Raw genomic sequence first — 23,211 nt, 5'->3', positions numbered from 1 at the left:
GAAGGCAGGTAGAGGTGGAGGTACTTGAGGGGACTTTTTTTATAATATCCCCAAAGTCTTCACTCTCTTGTATCAATCTGCTGCCTCTGGAGGAAAAACAAATTTTTTTTCAATATTGTTTTAGTTAGCTATTTGGCCGATGTGACTAAGAGACCCAACCGGAACAACTGTAGAGGAGGAAAATTTTATTTAGGGGCTCATGGTTTCAGAGGTCTCAATCCATAGACAGCAAACTCCATTCCTTAGGGCTCAAGGTGAGGCTGAACATCATGGAGGAAGAGCGTAGCAAAGGGAAGCAGCTCACATGATGATCAGAAAGCAGAGAGAGAGACTCCACTCATCAGATACAAATATATACCCCAAAGCCACACCCCCAATGCCCCATCTCCTCTAGCCACACCCCACCTGCCTTCAGTTCAGGGGATTAATTCACTGATTGTCTTAAGACTCTCACAACCCAATCATTTCTTCTCTGAACTTTCTTTCATTGTTTCACACTTGAGCTTTTGGGGGACTTCATATCCAAATCATAACACAATAAAACAAGGACATAAAACAGATTATCATTTGCTTGTGATGCACTAAGAACACAGAGTCTGGACTCAGCAGTTTTGGTCTGTGTTATGACTTCTAACTCACAACTGAAAAGGAAATGGAAGGGTCATTCCCCATTAACATCTTTTAATAACTCAAAATTCATATGATGATTGTAGTGATAAGATTATACAACCTGACCCAGCTGTCCCTACCTTGGCTGTCTTCATCATTTTCTCTGAGCGATCCATCTGGTTCTTCGTTAGAGTCCAGTTCATCTCCACTTTCCTATTGGGTTAACACACCACAAAGAATACATAAGACAAAATAATTCACATATTCCTGTGGTCCATGCCCTTGGATAAAAGGGCATCCAGTTTTCTTTCTTTTTTTTTTTTTTTTTGGTGGTGCTGGGGATTGAACCCAGGGCCTTGTGCTTGCAAGGCAAACACTCTACAAACTGAGATAGCTCCCCAGCCTGGACATCCAGTTTTCTTAGTTGTTTCTTCTTTTTCTGCGGGTACTGGGAATGGAACCCAGGGCCTAGAACCTACTAGGCAGGTGCCCTACCACTGAGTCACAACCCCTGCCCTTTTCTTCTTCTTTTTCAACTTCTTTCATCTTTAGTGTCCAGGAAGTCTGCTATTGGTGTGAATAGACTTAAAGAACTAGGCAGGCTTGGCAGTGGCACCAAGTACTCATGGTTAGGTTCTTAGTCATGCTTTTTCTTTCTTTCTTTCTTTCTTTCTTTCTTTCTTTCTTTCTTTCTTTCTTTCTTTCTTTCTTTCTTTCTTTCTTTCTTTCTTTTTAAGGTGGATTTTTAAAATAATTATTTTATTTAGTTTTGTATATGATGCTGAGGATCAAACCTAGTGCCTCACAAGTGCTAGGCAAGCGCTCCACCACTGAGCCACAATCTCAGCCTATGTTTTTTTTTTTTTTGTTAATTTCTTTCTGGTCCCAGGGATTGAACAGGGTTGCTCTACTACTGAGCTGCACATCTTCAACCTTTTTTTTCTTTCTTTCTTTTCTTTTTTTTTTTTTTTTGAGATAGGGTCTCACTAATATGCTGAAGCTAGCCTCAAACTTGTGATTCTCCTGCCTCAACCTCCTCAGCCTCCTAAATTGCTGACATTACAGGCATGGCCATACCACTGCAGCCAGTCAAACCTGTCTTGAAGGGGTCTTGTCCCACTCATATGTGCAATGCTTGATGTGTGGCATATGTAGGAGGAGGAGAGGTGAGTGTTATAGGGTGAGGCTGGCAGAAGGAAGCATGGCATCTCCAGGGATTTTACAGAGGACTAGAGTGACCAGAGCAGAGACTGAGAGAAGCAGGAAGGGTGGAAGGGGGTCAGAAGCCCAAGGCCTTGAAGGCAGGCTGAGGATTTTGTCTGTTATCTTGAGAACAAAATGGAAGGCAGTCAGGATTTACAGCAGGTGAACCAAAGGGTCAGCATGGCCTTGCAGAGTCCCCAGGATCACCACGGTTTGGTTTCTTAGGCATTCAATCCCCTCTTCCTCCTCCTCCTCCTCCTTCTTTTTTATGGTACTGGGTTTGAACTCAGGACCTCATCCATGTTGGCCAAGTGCTGTGCCACAGAGCTACACAAGCAGCCTCCCTCTTCCTTCTTTCCCTGAGTCACACCAGCTATTTGCAATCTGAACACCCCAAAATATCCACAACAGTGGATCTCAAAGCCGGCTGTACACTAGAATTATTTGAAGAGTTTTTAAAAAGTATAATTCCTAGGATCTAACCCCAGACAATAAAATCAGAATCTTTGGAGCTTGTTTTTTTTTCTTTCCCCAGTACTGGAGATTGAACCTGGGCATGTTCTATCACTGAGACACATCCTTTTTATTTTTATTTATTTACTTATTTTTTGAGACAAGGTCTTGCTAAGTTGCCCAAACTGACCTGGAACTTGCAATCCTTCTGCCTCAACCTCCTGAGTAGCTGGGATTACAGGTGTGTCACCAACAGGTTGAGTTGGGGCATTTTTAAGGTTTCAAGGGTAGTTCCAACATGTGGCCAGAATCAAGAATCACTGATCTTATCCAGAGGTTTAAAGGCAGCTCTTTAGTAGCAGAATAAACATGGCAGGTGGAGTTGGTGACCCAACTAAAGCCCCACGTGCTTGATGAGGCCAGTTCTTGGCCTTTGCCACCTGGACCCCAGCTTCATCCACAGTTTTCATTTCGGCAATAGAGTTGGAATCTAATGTGCAGGGTCTTAAAATCTGCTGCCTTATTCTCACCCATAGTGACAATCAATTTTCTACTTTATCAAATATCAGCCTGCTTAGGGAAGAGATAATCAACAGTTAGTTCAGCACGTTTTACCATCCTTCCAGAGTTTCCTCACTTGCTGGCTTTTTATCATCTGTTTTTCGCTTGTTAGTTGATGAGATAACTGACATAAAAAAGGTAAAGCAGATAAATATATATATATTTTTTTGTACCAGGGATTGAACCCAGCAGTGTTTAACGACGGAGCCAAACCCCTAGCCCTTTTTGTATTTTAGTTAGAGACAGAGTCTCACTGAGTTGCCTCACTAAATTGCTGAGGCTGGCTTATGTGCCACCATGCCTGGCCAGGTAAATGATTTTCTTTTGTTTGGGTTTCTCACTTTGGAGACAGGCAGATTTATCCTGGTACAGTTAAAAAAAAAAAAAATCCCTGAATAAATAGAAAGATTCAAAAAAGTATCACAGGAAAAAACCTGCCTTAGTTGCGGTAAATGCCTAAATTAGAAGACCAGAAAAGAGATACATCTTTAAAAGAATCCCTGTTTGTGAAGTCTTTTAATCCAACAGGAAATTGGATTGAAAGCCAAAGTGAGAAACAAGCTTCCTCTTTTGGAAGAATTTCAAAGCCATGGACAAAACCTTGTCTTCTTCTTCTTTTTTTTTTTTTTTTTTTTGGTACTGAACCCAGGGGCACTTTACCACTGAGCTTCATCCCCAGCCCCCTGCCCGCTTTTTTTGGGTAAACTTTGAGATAGGGTCTCACTAAGTTGCTAAGGGCCTCACTAAGTTGCTGAAGCAGGTCTCAAACTTGTGATCCTCCTGTCTCAACTGCCTGAGTCACTGGGATTACAGGCATGCACCACCACACCTGGCAAAACCTTCAGCCTTAACAACCTTCTCTGAAGCTGTGAGCCTTCAGAGAAAGGAATATTCTCATTTGACAGATGGAGAATTGGAGGCAGAGTCAGGGACATGGAAAGTCCTTCAAGCAAATCCTTGTTAGGAAAAGAAAAGTCTTAATTTGAATTTCTGTCCATTCAATTGTATGTTGCTTAGAAAAGTGTCAAACGAGCTATCTTTTTTTGAGATATGTGAACACAGATGTGAAATAACATACCTTAGATCATTCATTCATTGGGACAGATTGGAAATAACCTAAATGTCCCATCAACTTTAAACTTTAAATAAATCATGGTAATTTATACAATGGAATACCATACAACCATTAAGAAGAACAAGGTATCTCTTTATGAATTAACATAGAGCTCTAAGAATTACTAAATGAAAACTAATAAGACTCTGAAAAATGTGTATAATATATTAAATTTGCACAAAATTTCTTTTTAAAAATTGTTCTTTTTAGTAATTTGCACAAAATTTCTATTTCCTATTCATCTATATGTATTTGCTCATACATGCATAATACATTGCAGACAGGGCACATAGGAAACGAGCAATAGAGGTTGTCTAATGGAAGGGAACTGGGAAGCTGGAGACGTACCATATCATACTTGAAAAATTTAAAACCTTGTAAGTACGTTTCAGATTTTACTTTATTGTTCGTAGCTCTGGGGATTAAACCCAGGGATGCTCTACCACTTAGCTACCTCTCCAGCCATTTTTAATTTTTTATTTTGAGACAAATCCTCACTAAGTTGCTTAGGCTGGCCTCAAATTTGTAATCCTCCTGCATCTGCCTCCCCAGTTCCTGGGATTACAAGTATGTGCCACTATACCCAGCATACATATATATATATATAATTTAAATTAAAAAAAAATAAAACTGGGGCTGTTGTGGTGGCACATGCCTTTTGAATTTTGTGTTTTTTTTGAAATATTTGCATATGCATAAGGAGATATCTTTGGGATGGGACTCAAGCCTAAACTTGAAATTCATTTATGTTTCAGATATACCTTATACACATAGCCTGAAGATAAGTTCAAACATTTTTTGTGCATTTGGACTGTATCTTGTCATATAAGGTCAGATGTAGAAATTTCCACTTGTGGCATCTCCTTCAGAAAGTTTCAGATTTGGGAGCATTTTGCATTTCAGATTTTCAGTTTATTGATGCTTAACCTGTAGTACTTGATGAATACGTTAAATAACCTGAGAAAATACAAATTCATATCTCAGCTCTGTTATTCTGGCAAAATCATTAGTTCTCCCTCTATTCATTCAGCTAATGGACATTAGTTGAGAGTCTGCCGTGTGCTAGGCATTGGAGGCAGAGAGGAAAGATCTATTTGTAGGAAGCTTACTGACTTGTGGAGAAATGATAAGAAACTTCACAGTCGCAATGCAGTGTGGTAAATATTGTGACAGATTATAACAGGTTCCTTGAGACCTCATGGAAGGTGAAGCTAAATTAGGCTGGGAAGATTTGTTTACCAGTGGACATCGTGCTAAATCTTGCAGCGAAGAGAGGTAGGACAATTCCAGGCAGAGGAAGCCGCATGCGCTGGTTAGGGACAGTCTGGTGTGATTCCAGCGTGTGGACAGTGTAAATTAGACCCAGGCTATATCTTGCAGGGTGCAGTGTGGAGTTGTAGAAAAACTGCATTTGTTATATGTTTCTTTTTTCAAGGGATATATATCTTTGCTTCGGGGAATTTAACTGGAAGACCAGTGGGGACACAGTAAGGACTTTCAAATGAGCCATTGATAAGAACTGAGCTGTATTTAGAAAGAACAGCAGTGTGGAATTATAGGCCTGGGACAGGGAGGGAGGAGATTAACAGACTCTCTGTAAACACCAAGGGCAATGCTGAAACCAGCGTGTGAGAGGCTCTTCCCAGACACCGAGTGTAGATCCTGGAATTAGACTGAAGTCCTAACTCCTGCACCTCATGTCTTCTAGACCACAGGAGAGTTCCTTAACCTTGAGTCTCAGTTTCTTCTAGCAGTTCTGTCCTCTGTCCTCATGCCCAGCACCCCACCTGAGCACAGTATGCCTAGGCCCACAGCAGGTTTTCCTAGTGAACTGCTGGGAGGATGGGGGAACACAGGATGCAGGAGAAAGAAGGGGCACTCCTATCTGCCTCTGGCGACCTGCATGACTTATCATTGAACCACGTACACCTTCTCCATCTGTGAAATGACAGTAATGATGAATATTGTACAGAGTTCCTGAAAGGCTTAACTGAAAAAATACATTTGGAAATTCTATGTAATATGCCATGTATATTACATGGCATGTAATACAAATGTAAATTACTATACTATTTTCAGACTGAGGCAGGAGGATTACAAATTTGAGGCTAGCCTGTGCAATTTAGCAAGACCCTGTCTCAAAATAAAGTAAAATAAAATAAAACAAAAAGAACTGGGGGTATAGCTCAGTGTAGACTGTCCCTGGGTTCAATCCCTAATATAAAACAAAACAAAACTGACTTAGTTACCTTGTGTCATTATTAATAGGTTTAAGATATGTTATCAAATCTTTGCTCCCTTCTCAGGTTCTGAGGCCAGAACAGGGATGTACAATTAAGCTGGTCACGGGAACAGAATAAGCAGAACTCCCCCAGTATCGGGCACTGTGGACTTAATGGCCTTGAAACCCAGCTCCTGCTGCTGCCAGCCATGCCACTGATCATATCTGAGCCTCAGTTTCCTCATCTGCGCAGGGGAGATCTGCATACTTACGAGAAAGAGGGGGTGGGCAGGAAGATTAAATAAGGCTCAATATATGAGGGACCTGGCCCTCAGCAGGGATCAATGAATGTTCGTTCCTTTCTCTCTCACTAGGTGTGTGCTTTATAGATGTGAAAATTCTTTGAAAGCTATTATTTCATGTGATTCTCACTTCACTGTTAAGAGGCAGGTGTGGAGGTCCCAGTATTATCATCTCCAGTTTACAAAGAGGAAATGGGAGTCCCAGAGCATTTCAAGGTCACTCAGAGCCAGAGAAGACCCAGGGCTTCCCAGCTACTAGCCTGACACCTTAATATTGATCATATTCCACTTTAATCCCAAGCTTCTTTCTTTTGAAAATTTAATACCTGCTGTCCAGAATATTTTTCCCAGAAATGTTATTCAAGTGTCGTGGAATCACTGAATCTTGAAACCGAGCTGTGATCCCTCTGCACTGTTCCTGCCAAGTAGTTAACAAAGCACCTTTAAATGACTCTAGGGACCAGAATTTATCTCCTAAGGTGCCCTGCTCCATCTTTGGACAGTATCTTAAGCCAAGCATTATTTTCCTTCTACTTTCAGTCATTGAAATTTGTGTTGTTCCACCTCAATGTGACCACAGGATTCAGTGAGAGTCATCCTCTACTTGGTGGGATGTCTGACATCTGCCCACAGGTGGGAGGACTGCTCTGACCTCAGGCGTGGCTGGCTCTTGTGCCTGCTTTAAGGCAGGTCCTTCTACCTCGCACCTGAGGACACAATGCACTAACTGTGATGCCTGTGGGTGGAAGTTTATTTCTCATTCTTCGTGTCTTCTGGGCATAATATACATTCCTTTTCATGTTAACGTGGAGTGTAAGTACATTCGAATGTGTACCTAAGCATTCATAGGCATTATTGCCATTTTCTTTCTTACCACAATGACCAAACCCTGAAAATTTACAGTCTCTATTCTAATTCATTAATCAATTATGATTTCATATACCTATAAATATATACATATATATATATATTAATTGTAGGTGGACTCAATGCCTTTATTTTTATGTGGTGCTGAGGATTGAACCCAGGACCTCATGTGTGCTAGTTGAGCGCTCTACCACTGAGCCACAACCCCAGCCCCACCATTTCTTTTTGAAAAAGAGAATAGATTAAAAAAAAATAAAATTCAAACATAGTTCAATTTTTATATGAACTCAGGTTTACTCAGAATCAATTGTGTTTTCTCAAATTGATGCCTGACTGAAGCAGGTTATAAACAGGTTATCAGCTATAACACTGTCTTTAGTGTTGTAAAGAGATTCTTAACTAAGGGGAGGATTCCATGTGCAATAACTGAAAAATAAATGGTCTCTCCCATAGCTCACTGAGCCTGCCTCTGCCACAACATTACGTTGATATTATCTGTTACATTGTTTACCCCCCTCTCAGATTATAGGTTCCTGGAGGCCAAGGGTGGACATGATTCATCCCTGTATCCTCAGAGCATGCATAGTGTCTGATACACAGAGGATGCTCAATATAAGTTGTTTGAAGGAACTACATGATTGCTGGGAGAGACAACTTTATACTTCCACAGAACTCAGGTAGGAATAGAGGAAAAGGCAGAGTCTTGCAGGATAAGAAAATCTTCCTACCGCAGACTAAATGCATGCACACAGTGGGGTTTTCTAGAAGGAGTGTGCTGGGAGTGTAGTTAATATGGCAGGCAGTGCTTTTAATGGATAGGACTCAGCTGGGGTGTGCAGCAAAACTTTATAGCAGATGGCCAAGAGCATGAGCTTGAAGCTGGGCTGCCTGCCTGTGAATCTGCGTCTGCTCTTTACTCTGTGAACATTCTGCAAGTTACTTAACTTCTCAGTGCCTTAATTTTCTCATCTGTAAAATAGGTACATTCTTAGCTTTAGTTTGTGAATTAAATGAGTTCCTGCATATAAAACTTAGAACAGAACCTAACAGAATAAGTGCACAGTAATGTTAGCAACTGTGTTTATTTACATACTTTCCATTTCCTTTTACTGCCTCCATCTTTCTTATCTGCTACCCTCATCCCCTTCTGTGTGCATCAGGCAAAAATTAATGAAGTGTCCTGTGAATGGGCAGGAAATACATGAATGAAATGCATAGACTGGGTTGGTTGCATGCAGCTCCAGCCTGGGTGCTTTTTTCTGTTTGAACTAACCATTCTTGTCTGCATAACCCTGAGATGGTGTCTTTTTTTTTTAGTTGTTGATGAACATTTATTTATTTATGTGCTGTGCTAAGAATCGAACCCAGTGCCTCACACATGCTAGGCAAGTGCTCTAACACTGCGCCACAACCCCAGCCTGAGATGATATCATTTTATGATGCATTCCTCAAGAATCCAGGATCTACCTCATCAATAGGGAGAAGGCCAATCTAGGGTGAGCTGTTAACATTCAACATTTCCAAGAGAAGGTGCAGTTTTCTGGGCAAGGACTGGTCTGGGAGGATGTGTTCTGTGAGTCCTATGGAATTACCACTCACTGAGTCTTGAGGAGAGTGGACTGGAAAGTGGGACTGAAGGATGATGGCATTTTCCCATCTTTAGTGTTGTGCCAAAAGTGTTGAACAAAAAAGTATAATACAAAAGCTTCGTGAACACCAAATATATGAAAAAATTATTGTAAAATTTCCCACTCTGAATTCTAAAGTTCTTAGATGCTTCATAAATATATTCTTATCTCATTTCCTTATCAAGGAGCAACTTTTTACACATTGGGTACTTTGCTTATTGGCTGATAGCATCAGTTGCCCACAGCAGTGTGGAACAGGGTAGGGATCTTGGTTCCCCTGTCTTGTGTTTTTGTTTTTCATTTTGTGTTTCTGGGGATGGAACCCAGGGCCTCACACATGCTGGACATGTGCTCTTCCTTTGAGCAACAGTCTCAGCCTATCGTGGTCTGTTTTGTTCACAGATGTACCTGATGTCCAGAAAGTAGGAGACACATAGTAGGTAGCAGGAGCTTAAATATTGGTTAAATGAAATCAACACCCATAAATCAAATATATTCCTATACATCGAAGATGATCTACTGAAAGAGAAATTAGGAAAACTACCCCATTCACAAGAGCTTCAAAAAATAAAATACTCGGGAATCAATCTAACATAAGAGGTAAAAGACCTCTACAGAGAAAATTACAGAACATTAAAGAAAGAAAATGAAGAAGACCTTAGAAGATGGAAAGACCTCCCATGCTCCTGGATAGGCAGAATTAATATTGTCAAGATGGCCATATTACCAAAAGTGTTATACAGATTTAATGCAATTCCAATTAAAATCTCAATGACATTCTCCATAGAACTAGAAAAAGCAATCATGAAATTCATTTGGAAAACAAACAAACAAACCCAGAATAGCTAAAGCAATCCTTAGCAAAGAAGAGTGAGGCATTCACAATACCAGATCTTAGAAAAAGGTACACTCATACATTGCTGGTAGGACTGCAAACTGGTACAACCACTATGGAAAACAGTATGGAGATTTCTCAGAAAACTTGGAATGGAACCACCATTTGACCCAGCTATCCCACTCCTCGGTTTAAACCCAAAGGACTTAAGATCGGCATATTACAGTGATACAGCCACATCAATGTTTATAGCAGGTCAATTCACAATAGCTAAACTATGGAACCAACCTAGGTGCCCTTCAAAGGATGAATGGATAAAAAAAAATGTGATATATATATATATATATATATATCATATATGATGAAATATTACTTAGCCTTAAAGAAGAATGAATTTATGGCATTTTTCAGTAAAAGGATGGAGCTGGAGAATATCATGCTAAGCGAAATAAGTCAATCCCCCAAAACCAAAAGTCGAACGTTTTTCTCTGATATGAAGATGCTAATTCACAGTTTGGGGTAGCTAGGGAATAATAGAGTTACTTTAGGTAGTGGGAAGTGAGAGGAGGGGAGGGGGTATGGGAGTAGGAAGGACAGTAGAATGAATTGTGGGGTACATTATTACCCCATGTACATATATAACTATATGACTGGTGGTATTCTATATTATGTATAACCAGAAGAATGAGAAATTATACTTCATAATATTTGATGTATCAAAGTGCATTCCACTGTCATGTATAACAAATTAAAACCAATTAAGAAAATTCCAAAAAATTGGTTAAATGAATAAATAGCAATAATGATGATGATATCACATCCCAGGAAGTACCAACCATAATTTTGCAAGCCCTAAGGGAAGAACTAAATCGTTACTAAGAACAAATGGGATAGTTTTACTAATATAAATAATAGTGCATCTCAACTTTTTTTGGAATTCTTATAGCAAGCATCTTTTGTTTTGCTGCCCAGAATCATTTTCCCTCTGTATTTTTTTTTTTTTTTTCTTTTTTCTTTTTTGGTACTGGGGATTGAACTCAGGGGTACTTGACCACTGAGCCACATCCTCAGCCCTCTTTTGTGTTTTATTTAGAGACAGGGTCTCACTGAATTACTCAGTGCCTTGCTTTTGCTAAGGCTGGCTTTGAACTCATGATCCTCCTGCCTTAGCCTCCCAAGCTGCTGGGTGATTTCTGTTTTTGTGGTGTTGGTTGAACCCAGGGTCTTGCACACGCTAGGCAAGCACTCCACCACTGAGCTACATTCCCATCCTCTTGTAGTTTAAAGCATGCTGTGAGATATCCTTCCTTTCTTCCTTCTCAATCCTTGTGGCTCCAGACTGGGCTGATGACATTTCATTGGGCCATGTCACTCAAGATAGTTCATGGGCTGGGGATATAGCTCGGTTGGTAGAGTGCTTGCTTCACAAGTACTAGGCCCTGGGTTCAATCCCCAGCACCGTGGGGGGGGGTGGGAAGACAGTTCACATTTAGTTCTGGAAAAACCTGGGAAGGAGAAGCCAGTGACCATCTCCCCACCACTGGGAAGAGCCCAAGAGGAAGCCCAGGAAAATGTGGTGCAGGCACCAAGAGAGACAGATTTGTTTCTGTTTTTTTTTTTTTTTTTTTTTTTTTTGGGTGCTGGGGATCGAACTCAGGGCCTTGTGCTTACAAGACAAGCACTCTACCGAGTGAGCTCTCTCCCCACCCCCATAAGAGAGACAGATTTGGGTCAAAAGCCTGATGCTTAATCCAAGCCCCACCTTGCAGAACTGGGCTTGGGGAAGCTCAGAGAGGTGCCACCTGAGAGCTCTGAATTGGCTGAGATTGGGAAGGTGACCCTCATGATCTCCAAAGGCCCAGTCTACACAGCACTATGTAGTGCCATCATCTTGAACACTACAAGTGTCTGTTCTCTTCTCCCCTGTCTTTCTGAGTCACTTCCTGTCAAGGGCTTGGGATGGTGTCCCCTAAGATAGTATGAAGGACCTGAGATCCTTCCATGCCAGATGTGGCTCTGTTCCTGCTCACTTTCTTTGACTCCACGGTCATTTATTTCCAGTTCAGTAAACTCTGAAGAGGTAAAGAATGGGTGGGAAGGGCCCTAGAGAGAGGGCTTGGGAGGGAACGGGTGGGTCCATTCCTGGAGCACTTGACGAGCACCTCCCTGTACCTGGGGACGCGGAATGGAGGAAGGACCGCAAAGACAGACAAATGACATCCTCACTCCAAGAACTCTCGGTGGCCTTAACTAGAAATGAAGCTAAGCTTGGGAGATCAATGGGCTCTTAGAGAACAGGAAACAAGGCCAGATATCCAAAAGAGAATCTGCAGTTGACTTCTGAAGAGTTAACTCAAGAATCAGACTTCTCCACAGTAGGAGTGTCAACCCTACCAAGTTACAGTGATAAAACAGTAGCAATTATGTTAGCTACTGTCAAGATAAAATGAATGATATTTGACTATTTTATCATGTGGTTCAAAGGTATCCTTTTTCTTCTCTTTTCCCTGTCCCCACCACCCAAACCAGACACCCAACTGATTTGTTCCCGATGGCTGGCTGTGATTACTGTCCTAATTTGTTCTTTCCTCATCTGCTACAAACTGCGTATTTTCTGTCCCTTCTGATAAATCAGGAGCACTGAGGGACTTCTGAAGCTGTTTTTGTACCATGCAGAAGTGTATTAACTGGAATTCCTGTGTATGTGTCTATAAAACCCCTCGTCTTCTCAGTGTGAGATCACCTTCAGGAACGGCATCATGTCGATGTGCAGCTTGCGCGTGTAAAATTCTTTTCCGTTTGAACAAATCAGCCCTTTATTTATACAACTTTGAGGTTCTCCCGTCTTCTGAGCTGCTGCCTCCAAGGACTGCGGGGCTCCCTGGGAGGGAAATGGAAAGCCCAGTTTTCATAGGCATGACACACAGAGCAATAAGAGCTAGTCCAAATCCCCCTATATTTATAAAAAGCAATGTTTTCATCATTGAACACTAATAATAACACCTATTTTTACCATGGAAAACGCAGGGGACCCAAACGTGTAGAGAATAACTCAAGACTGGTTAATAATTAGTACTCAGGGAAGTGGAAAAAGGGACCTTCCCAGGGTTGTAATTATTTCATTTAATTCTCTGGACAACCCTGTGAGACAGGTATGGTACCCCCATTTCACAGATGAGGAAACTGGGAGGCTCCAGGAGGGTAAGCAACTGGCCCAAAGCCATTCAGCTGGCATACAGCAGAGCTAAAATCACTGCCCAAGACTCCTTTTTAAATGAGATCATTTGGTTACTTTTATAGCTTCAAATAGCTGTGAATGGTTACTAAATCTGCCTTGCAACAATTAAGGTTATAGCAAGATTGCAGTTTATTTCCACGCTGAAAATGTAGTCAGTGTGTTAGGAAAAAGTGATTTGAACAAAAGTGGCTGAGAGGGAAGAATGGGCTAAGAGAGGAGACCCAGGGTTGGGTAGGGTCTCTGATCTTTCAGGTCACGTCTTCTACAGTCACCACAGGTAAATGATGTCACATTTCAGGTACTGAAAAGCTTGGTCTGAAATTGCCTTCCAGCCTGTGCCCTGCACTGCAACCTGGGCGATTTTTCCAAGAGGCAATCTGACCATATTATTCCTCTGCTTAAAACCGTCCAAGGCTATTGCCCTCAGGGTGAGGGCCAACAGGCTTAAAAGGTTTAAGTTTCCTGCCTGGCCCTGGACTATCTCTCCGGCCTCATTCAGTCACTCAAGGAATATTTATTGGGTGCCTTTTCTATGGCAGGAAGAATGAATCCAGCAGCCGAAGTCTGCACCCCCATGAAGAGTGCACCTCCGTTGCACAGAGAAGGAAGAGAGAAGGAGAGGAACACAAGTCATGTCTGCAGGTGATTTGTGATATGGAGAAAAAGAAGCAGAAAGGGGTTGAGGGGCAGCTGGATGAGTGTGGAGACTTTGGTTTTAACCCATTAAGTTCCATTGTTCTGTATACAGGTCACCTATATAAACCCATAACATTTTATAGGACATCTGCAAAATTGCTCAATTTAGGTTTTTATAGGTGTTCTATATGGAGGATGGTGGGACATAACCGGTTAAGCAGGGGAGTTGAGGAAGTCCCCACCAGAAAGTGAGGTTGAGCAAGTCTCTGAAGAAGGTGGGAGAAGGTGTGGGGGGCTCTCTGTGAGATGCATTGACCTCACTCTGGGAACAGCAAGGGTTATCAACACTGGCCTTTCAGTTCCCTGAGCAAGACTTTACTTGCCCCTCCCTCTCCTGGGAACACTCTTCCTCCCTTTGACGACCCCTCATCCTTCAGGTCTGGCTCATCTGTGCTCTGGGGCCACTTGTCCCCATTGCCCACAGTGATGGTGAGGCTGTGCAGTGCTCCTCCCTACTAGATGACGGAAGCACCACCATCTTGTTCCTGTTGTCACAGCTGTGCCTGGCTCAGGGTTTGGAAATGAACATATAGTTGCTCCACACATGCCAAACTGATGGGTATGGGACACATGAGTGAAGGACACCAGAGGCAATCTGCAGATAGGGCCTGCCTCAGTTCGGCACACCTCTACAGGAAGTGTGTGTTGACCTCTGGAGGCCTGACCTCTGTGTAGCACTGGATCCTCATTCCCAAGGAGAAAAGTTATTTGTTAGTTTTGGGGACTGATTTGCTGGGGTCATATACATTAGTGTGCTATGAGATCACCCTGGGTGTGGATTTGATCATTTCCATATTTTCTAGGAGACTTACTCTCAGATGTCCATCTCTCTGGGCAGTCGTAAACTCTCCCTCCCATACCATTTATATCACCCGCAAGCATTCATGAGGCATGAACAGTTAGTGGGTCCCCACAAGCAGCCATCATTCCAATGAACACCCACACCCTTTTCCTTTGTTTTGAAATATGGCTTGAGATAAAGATTTTCCTGGACAAATACATATCCAATTTCTTGTCATCTCAGCCATATATCTGATTAGTTTCTCAGGGTGAGACGGCTCCTCCCCTTTTCTAGATCAAATGAAAGCATTTGCTTCAAGCACAAATCAGACAAAGCATTTCAAGCTTACTCGCCACCGCAATCTTGCATGAATCACTGGATGGAATAATAGAAATCACAAAGTACTGATTTGAGGGAAATGTCTCCATTATCCCCAAAGATTCTGTGTTAGGCTAGAGGACAAAAGGCATAACCAAGACCAGTTCCAATGGTGGGGATTACTTTCACTCCTTATGTGGGACTCAGATTGAAGAGTGGGGACTTGAGGGGCTTTCAGCCAAGTCCCTCCCAGCCACTTGACCTGTAAATCTTTTACTCTAACAATTCTCTTAACTGTGTGGCTCATCTCCCTCATGTTTAGGGGACATCAATTCTAGCCTGATGGAATGTTTTCAGTGAAGGTTCTGTAGCCCCTGGAATGTGCAGTACTGCTTTTGCCTATTATGTGCAAGTGTTCTAGCAAATCAACGATAGTGACAGGGAGTTCGGGGAGATGGGAGGAAAGAAAAGATTGCACATATAAAGAGGATTCTGGAAGGTAAAGGTAAGAGGAGAAAAATGTCAGAAAATTGAAAACAGGAAAGCATGTCATGTGCTTGAGTTGTTTTTCATTTATTCACTGAACTGATACTTATCGAGTGTAACTATGTGTCAGACAAATGAGCACATAATGGGATGATTTGAGATGGTGACTCATCTATGAAGACAATGCAATGGTGGTAGGATAGAAGGTGCTGGGGAGGTGCTGGCCACTTGCCTCAAGGTGATCAGGGAAGACCTCTCTGAGGAGGTGGCTGAGCCAAGAGCTGGATGGTGAGAAGGAGCCAGCCCTGGGTGGATCTTTCTTCAGCAGTCCTTGTAGCCTGTATCTCTGTGGTCTGATGACTTGGAGATTACACTCAGGCAGGGGTTCTTTGGAAAGGAAAGCTGAAAGTTCCTGATTTCTAGGCCTGCTCTGCCCCAGACTCCTGGGCTCCATCGCTGGTCCTGTGAGCTACCCTGTTTTCTCAGGGGTAGAGCCTTCAGACCTGACACTTGCAGCTCTTGGATATCTTGAGAGCAGAATAAAGAGTAATCAGAGGTCCAGATCACTAAAAGCGAAGTAGGGAGAAGAAAACACAAGTAGGGAGGCTGAGGCAGGAGGACTGAGTTCAAAGCCAGCCTCAGCGACTTAGCGAGGGCCTAAGAAACTCAGTGAGACCCTGTCTATAAATAAAATATATAAAAGGGCTGGGATGTGGCCTAGTGGTTTAAGCCCCTGGGTTCAATCCCTGGTACTCTCCCCAACACCCAACAAAACAAAACAAAACAAAACAAAAACCCTGCAAGGCTAAATGGGAGGGAAGGAAAATGGGGGACTGGAAGAAAGCAGAGAAGCCTCAAGCTGCTTTTGTTTATTTCATGTGTACACTTTGGTGGGAATGATTTAAAAACTGATGAAAAGGTGAAATGTTTAGCAGAAAATCAAAATCCAGCTCTTCACCTATACTGTACTGTGAATAATATTTTTATGTTCTCCTAAAAACACCTGGGAGCCTTTCTCTTTATTGTACGTGAAACAATAAAGATTAACTAGTTAATTTGGTAAAGCTGATTTGAATTGCACAGAAGGTGTTGCGTAATACTTGGCATATAAAAAGTTATCTGACATTTAAAAGGAGATGACTGTTAATGAATTCAAGAGCTAATCTTATACTCTGACAGAGTGAGCCATGGAAAATCCAGGATTATTATCTTGCTGTAAACATAATGTGATTCAACTGAGCTATCAAAAAAGTGAGTTATTGCTGTATATAAATATCCACAGACACATACATTTACCACAACTTAAAGGGGATGTCCATTAAAATTAAGTAAATTCTTGTCAATTCTTTTCTTACTTGTGGATTATAATACCTAAGTTGAAGACCTGGTGGGGGTGGGAGGAAGTCTTCCCAGTAGTTTTACTTTCTCCTTTCAATTTGTGTTTTGAAGGGTCCCTACCAGGGGTAGGCTCTATCGACAGGCCTTGGGGTGTCTACTCTAATGCCCGTAATCCCAGCTACCTGGGAGGTTGAGGCAAGAGGACTGGAAGTTTTTGGGCAGCCTTGGCAACTTAGCAAGATTTAGCAAGATTTTGTCTCCAAATAAAATTAAATGGGCTGAGGATGTAGCTCAGTGCTTGCCTAGTATATGGGAGGCCCTGGGTTTAATCCCTAGCAACAAAAAAGGAGAGAGAGAGAGAGAGAGAGAGAGAGAGAGAGAGAGAGAGAGAGAGAGAGAGAGAGAGAGAGAGAATATGAGATTCTGAACTCAAGCAGTCACATCCCCACCCATGGGTCTCACAGTGTAACCAGAGATGAGGATCTGTAAGGATCTGTCCTGTAGGCGTCCCTCAGGCCTTTCTCCCACGACATCTCCCACTCTTTTCTAATTGGGGTTCCCCACCTTTGTAGCTGCCGCTCAATGGCTCCAAGAAGAGCTATTGTCCCTCATTAAGGAGGCTGCAACATTCTGGCTGTCTAACTGCCTCCCACGCAGCGCACAACTTCATTCTGCCTGAGAGGGAGCTGCCAAGAGTCTCTGGGAACCTGTGGGCAAGCTGAGCTGGAGGAAGAAAACAGGAGAAGGGCCTTTGTAGCCAAGATCTGAAATGGGCCGGGAACACACCCCACCATTATCTTAAAGCATGGGGAGCGGGTGGGGAGGCCTTTGCTGAAACCCTTAAGAGGTCTATCAACTTGTCACATCAAACCTCTGTGCACACAGGGCATGTGTCCCCTCCTGTGAGCAAACAAAGGAAAAGAGTCAGTCTCTCCTCGAACCACCAGGCCTCCCACCTTGTCTGTGAGTCAGTTCCTTCACTTCCCTGAGTCCTGGTGGGGAAAGAGCTCTGGGAGATTCAGTCACGGGGTTGGGGGAGCAGGAGGGCTGCGATTTTGAATGCCTCTTCTCCCTAAACTACCAAACTACCCCAGACCAAAGCCTAGAGGGGGCCACTCCTGCCAGGAGCTACTGGCTGAAGGACCTGGCTAGTTTCCCTGTGTTCAGCTGTCTTGGGCTCTGTTACTTCTTCCCATGGCAGCCTGTGGACCTTTAGTAGAAATGAGGACATGGGTGGGGCTGTGCAGTGAGTGCATGGGTCTCAACTCAACCCCCATCTCAACAACCAGCCTGCCTGCTCCACATCTTTCCAGGAAGCAGAGAGATCTCAAACCACGGTGGCTTTCATCCACCACAAATGTGCTCATCTGTCCTGTGCCAGTTCCCTGGGTTCATCCTGCTCCTCTTGGCCACCTGAGGTCCCAGCCCATTTTTTATGTTCTAAAAGCAATTTGGTGCTGACAAGATAGGCCAAGTAGATAAGTTTCAGGAGAGTTCCACCAGCAGACAGGGTGGAGATAATTTTGTTTTTAGCTAGAGAAAAGCTTCTTGTTCCTCTCTTGTCAGGAATTTTGTCTCAGTCCACTTTTGTTCTACCTCAACTCAGCAAAAGGAGACTTTTAAATCCTCCCCAGTGTTTAGCAAAATTTAGCCCAGTAGCTAGCAAGCATTAGTCTAGAAGAGAAATATAGCAATCTCTAGCACTAGCCTTTGTGAAGGACTCATGTGCCAAGTCGCTGGCTTTGCTGTGCCTCAGTTTCTCTACCCAGAGAACAGGGCTCAGCTCATTGTTCTCTTGAAGGAGATTTAGAATAATGAAACACAGGACATTTTCATTTTAGTTTATTTGGAAGTAAATCTTTATCTGTGAATTCTAATTTATACTGTCCTCAATTTAATTAAGTGCTTTGTTGACACAACAGAATCATTGTTTATCTGGCTTAGCAGGAGCTGCAGGAGAAAAATTTTGAGCCAAAAGAGTGATCTTCTCTGCCCCTAGGGAGGCAGAAGCCAGGGTTTTCTGAGAGGGGGTGTCCAGCTGTGCTTCAGCGGACTGGGGCAATGACACATCCCACCTTAGAGCAGAGATGGGGTGAAGGGTGGGAAGTGGGAACAACTCCTCAGCTTCTTCTGACCCCCAATTTAAACCCCACACTGTGTGACTTCCTTGTTCTGTTGGGTCCAGTGTGACTTTTCCAATCTGACAACCAACAGACAGGGAATCTCAACTTGCACATTGATTCAAAAAAATTTATTTAAAATCAGTCACTTTTCACTAGGGAATAAAAAAAAAATTACCCCTGGTGCTTTGACTCCCAAACTGGCTCATAGAAGCTTATTTAATCCATAATTCAGCTGGACTATGCAAGCCCTAGGAATGCTGGGACAGCAGAGGGCTGGATGAAGAAAAAGAAAAATGTCCTTTGCTTTCCACTGAGCTCTCCTGTCCTCTGACCTCCCAGTTTTCCTCAACAGCCATGTGCTGGGGGTAGAGGCCCTGCTAGACCAGAGGCCCCTGGATTCCCTGCCTCCCCTCCTCCCACAGGCCTGCAGGTCTGCTCCCTTAGGTAGAGATGGAAAACAAGTTTTTTTTTTTTTAAATTCACGAGACGGAGAAACCCAAGGAATCTCTAATAGGCAGCATTTTGAGCAGTGAAACAAGGTCAACACTCTAGACAGTATGGAGGATGCTCGGGAGGAGGGGTAAGGAGCCAGGGCTGGCTCACGGTCTTCCTTTCAATTATTCTTGCTTTTCAACTTCTCCTTTTATACATCTGAACACTTAGACTGTATACAAGCTCCAAGTCCTCTGTATAATAGCTTTCAAGGCGGGGGAATACAATTATAATAGTTATTTCCTGGGGGCTGTCTAGTGCCTAGCATTGTGCGAATCCCTTTCCATATGTTGTTTCATTCGATTCTTGTCATGACCCCAAGTGGAAAATATTATTGTCCTGTACACATAAGGAAAATAAGCCCCAGAGAGGGTATATAACTTCCCTAAAATCACACAGCCAGTGAGGAAAAGTTGGAATCTAAATGTGGCTTTATGGGATTCCTAAACCTCTAGGTCTCTTTGTTAGGGCAGGTCATGTGTAAATGGCACCCTTTTGGTCCTTACATCTATTTCCTCACGGGTTAAATGGGAATAGTAAGTATGCCTACCATAGAACTGTTGTAAAGATTAAGGGAGATAATCCTACAACCTGCACACAGGCCTCAAAAACACTGGCTGTTATACCATTCAGATAGACCCTCTTAGCCTGGTGTGGTGGGTGGTGCACACCTATAATCCCAGTGGCTTGGGAAACTGAGGCAAAAGGATTGCAAATTTGAGCCAGTCTCAGCAATTTAGTGAGGACCTAAGCAATTTAGCAAGACTCTGTCTCAAAATAAAAAATAGAAAGAGCTGGGGATGCGGCTCATTGGTTAAGTGACCCTGGATTCAATCCCTGGAACCAAACCAAACCAAAACAAAAATCCCTCTTAAGGTATTGGGTGAATAATTGGTGAGACTTGTGGATAGGTACATGGAAGTTCACTCTACTATTCTCTTAACCTTTACATATATTAGAAATTGTCCACAATAAAAAGGAAAAGGAATTAACTAGGTAGGTATCATGTGTTACTAGCATCCAAAAGATCAATAAATACAGACTCATTGGAATGAATGATAGTCATTAAAATTCAACAAATAAAAACCTTGATTTTGTAATAAAAAATAACCCTTTCAGGAAATCATTCTTAAATTGCCCAATGGGTTTTGGGCAGGAAAAGTAATCCTGTGAGTAATGTCGGACCAGAAGATGAAGTTTGTTTAGTTCTTCAAAAAGTCTTTGAATTAAGTTACAAAGTTACTTATAAACTGGGGGGGGGGGGGGGGGGCAGATATCTTATGAGCACAGGCATGGACCTAGGGGAAACGTGTCCAGAAACAAAGCTGACATTAGAAACAAAGCAGCTTGTGGAGTTCCATGCACTTCGCTCCGTGGGAAGTACAGAAAGTTAATTCTAGGCATCAGTGCTAGGACTGATCCTACTCATCAGCTTCTCAGGGATCCCCGAGAAGGATCTCCATGTCTGCCCAGGACTCAAAGCTTTCCTGGAGCAAAATACCAAGTGCCAAATGGCAACCAACAGCCAGCAGGAGGCACTGAAGTTCCCGTGAACTGTGGGAGAATTGTTAACTGAACTTCATTGTCATTATCACAGATCATAAAACAAATACAGGCTCTGATGCCTCCTTCCAGGATTCTGGGCTCACCCACCCTTCCTTCCTTCCTTCCTTCCTTCCTTCCTTCCTTCCTTCCTTCCTTCCTTCCTTCCTTCCTTCCTTCCTTCCTTCCTTCCTTCTCCTTCCTTCCTTCCTCCCTCCCTCCCTCCCTCCCTCCCTCCCTCCCTTCCTTCCCTCCCTCCCTTCCTTCCCTCCCTTTCTTCCTGTACTGGGGATTGAACTCAGGGATGATCTATCACTCGGCTACATCTCCAGGCCTTTTTATTTTTTGTTTTGAGACAGAAGCTCACTAAATTGCTCAGACTGACCTTGAGAATTTATAATCCTCCTGCCTCAGCCTCCATAGTAGCTGGGATTATACAGGATTATGGGATTTTTTCCCTATCAATTCTGTATTTGTATGGATTATGGTCTTCCTATGACATGAAATCTTTCACGTCAGTGAAGAATTTTATTGGTTGATTTTTTTTTTTTTAAAGTGGCTTCCATGTGCCAGTGTCAGTGCTAAACACAGGAATACAAAGGTAAATTAGGCAAGTTTTTTTTTTTTTTTTTTTTTTTTAGGTCTTTCCTTGGGTGCAGTGGTGCAAACCTATAATCCCAGTGGCATGGGAGGCTGAGGCAGGAAGATCGTGAGTTCAAAGCCAGCCTCAGCAATTTACTGAACCCCTAAGAAACTCAGTCAGACCCTGTCTCTAAATAAAATATAAAAAAGGGCTGGAGATGTGGCTTGATGGTTAAGCATCCCTGGGTTTAATCTGTGGTACCAAAAAAAAAAAAAAAAAAAAAAAAAAAAAAAAATCCTTGAAGTCCTGTCGCTTGTTCTTTTAGATAACAGTTTGCCAAAAAGTTAACCAGAAGGCAGGTATGGTATTGCTTTGAAGGACAATGAGACAAAGATTACTTAAAAACCTTTGTACAAAACATAGTGTGTCCACAGGTATATGTATGGGTTTATTGTCTTGAAAGAAGGCAGCTGACAAGAAATAGGAAAAACATCTGTGAACTCCCTAAGGAAACAGATGGGTTACACGGGTTTATTCAGCCAAATCCTAGCATGCTAGGATTATAGGCTACTCTCTGAAATCCCAAAAGAACAAATTTAGGATACATAGGATCAAATTGAACAGAATTTTTAGGACACCTCTAAATTGTGTCTAATCCCCACGAAGCAACCAAAACCAAACCCAAGATAAAGCATGTGAGAAAGCTGTTTGCTCTCTCAATATCGGAGATAGTTCAAACAAAGGGAGAATATCCTTTAGAGGAAGCCAGGAAGATGCTCTTTTTCCTATTTGGACAAAGTGATGCAATGATTCTTGGGAAATCTAATTAGAGGTTGAGTTTATTCTTTAGTCTCTACTGACAACCTCTTTGCCCTGACAGCTCTATAAACCAGTGGGCTCAGCACCCCCACCTTTGTCCCAAGCTGACCTAGATGGATCTGGACGGACAAGAATTTCATGCTGGATACCCAAAGTTTTCAGAGTGAGAGGCAAATTCATTGTCTCACTGAGTCTTACAGTCAGAGGATAAAATGTTGAAAAGGGGTTGAGATCTTTGAAAGGTGAATTCTGGTGTCCCTATTAATAGCCTAATAAAAACCTAAGTAATGTTAAATATTTAAAACTAACAGTAGTTAAAAAAATTATGGTGCTATGGTGTTTAGTCCTGCTTAGTTTGCTGTATTCTTGTTGTAAATTGTGACTCCTAGATAATTTGAAGCTACCCTTGGATAAAACCAGCTCTTCTTATGATCCATCTTTCCTTTTATAGAGAGAATTAAAAAAAAAAAAAAATCCCAAGAAAACAAAATAAAAGCAAAAAACTCAGCACATCCCTAATTTCAAGTTAGCCTGACTGTACTTTTTTAATGCATCATTTGCAAATCTTTTAAACAAATAGTTGTTGTAATCATAATTGACTTATTTTGAGTTGTACTTCGAAAATGTTAAAGCAGAGGTTCTCAACTGAGGTAGGTGATTTTGCTGCCCTGGGGACATTTACCAAGGTCTGGAAACATTTTGGTTGTCACAACTGTACAGGTGTGTTACTGACATCTAAGGGGAAAGGCCACGGGTGTTGCTCAAGATCCTACAAGGCACAGGACAGCTCCCCATCTGGTCCAAAACGTCAATGATGTTGCGGTTAAGAAACCCTGTGTTGAATCATTAGCATTAAATCACAGTTTCTAGTATGAATAATCACCTTTTAAAAAAGTGCCTGCATTAAAACCCTATGTCATCATAATAATAAATTCTCTGATGTTCGACTTCTAGGCTGTTTCCAATTTTTCTCTATTAAGGTAATGCTGCAATGAACATCTT

At 42.3% G+C, this 23,211-nt stretch overlaps 1 protein-coding gene across 2 annotated transcripts in view; it reads right to left on the bottom strand.

Annotated features, from left to right (window-relative positions):
• KIAA2012 overlaps window positions 1-23,211 on the bottom strand; it is a 120,761-nt gene that overhangs the window by 27,636 nt on the left and 69,914 nt on the right. For both annotated transcript variants that reach the window (XM_079130569.1, XM_079130570.1), the window contains exons 13-14: window positions 12,537-12,674; window positions 750-822 (exon numbers count right to left, since the gene is read on the bottom strand). In XM_079130569.1, the coding sequence (XP_078986695.1) occupies window positions 750-822; window positions 12,537-12,674 (211 nt within the window). The remainder of the gene's footprint in view (window positions 1-749; window positions 823-12,536; window positions 12,675-23,211) is intronic.

Source organism: Sciurus vulgaris, assembly GCF_902686455.1.
Source record: "Sciurus vulgaris genome assembly, chromosome: 3".
In the NCBI taxonomy this organism is placed as follows: domain Eukaryota; kingdom Metazoa; phylum Chordata; class Mammalia; order Rodentia; family Sciuridae; genus Sciurus; species Sciurus vulgaris.
This window is presented reverse-complemented; position numbering and strand designations above follow the sequence as displayed.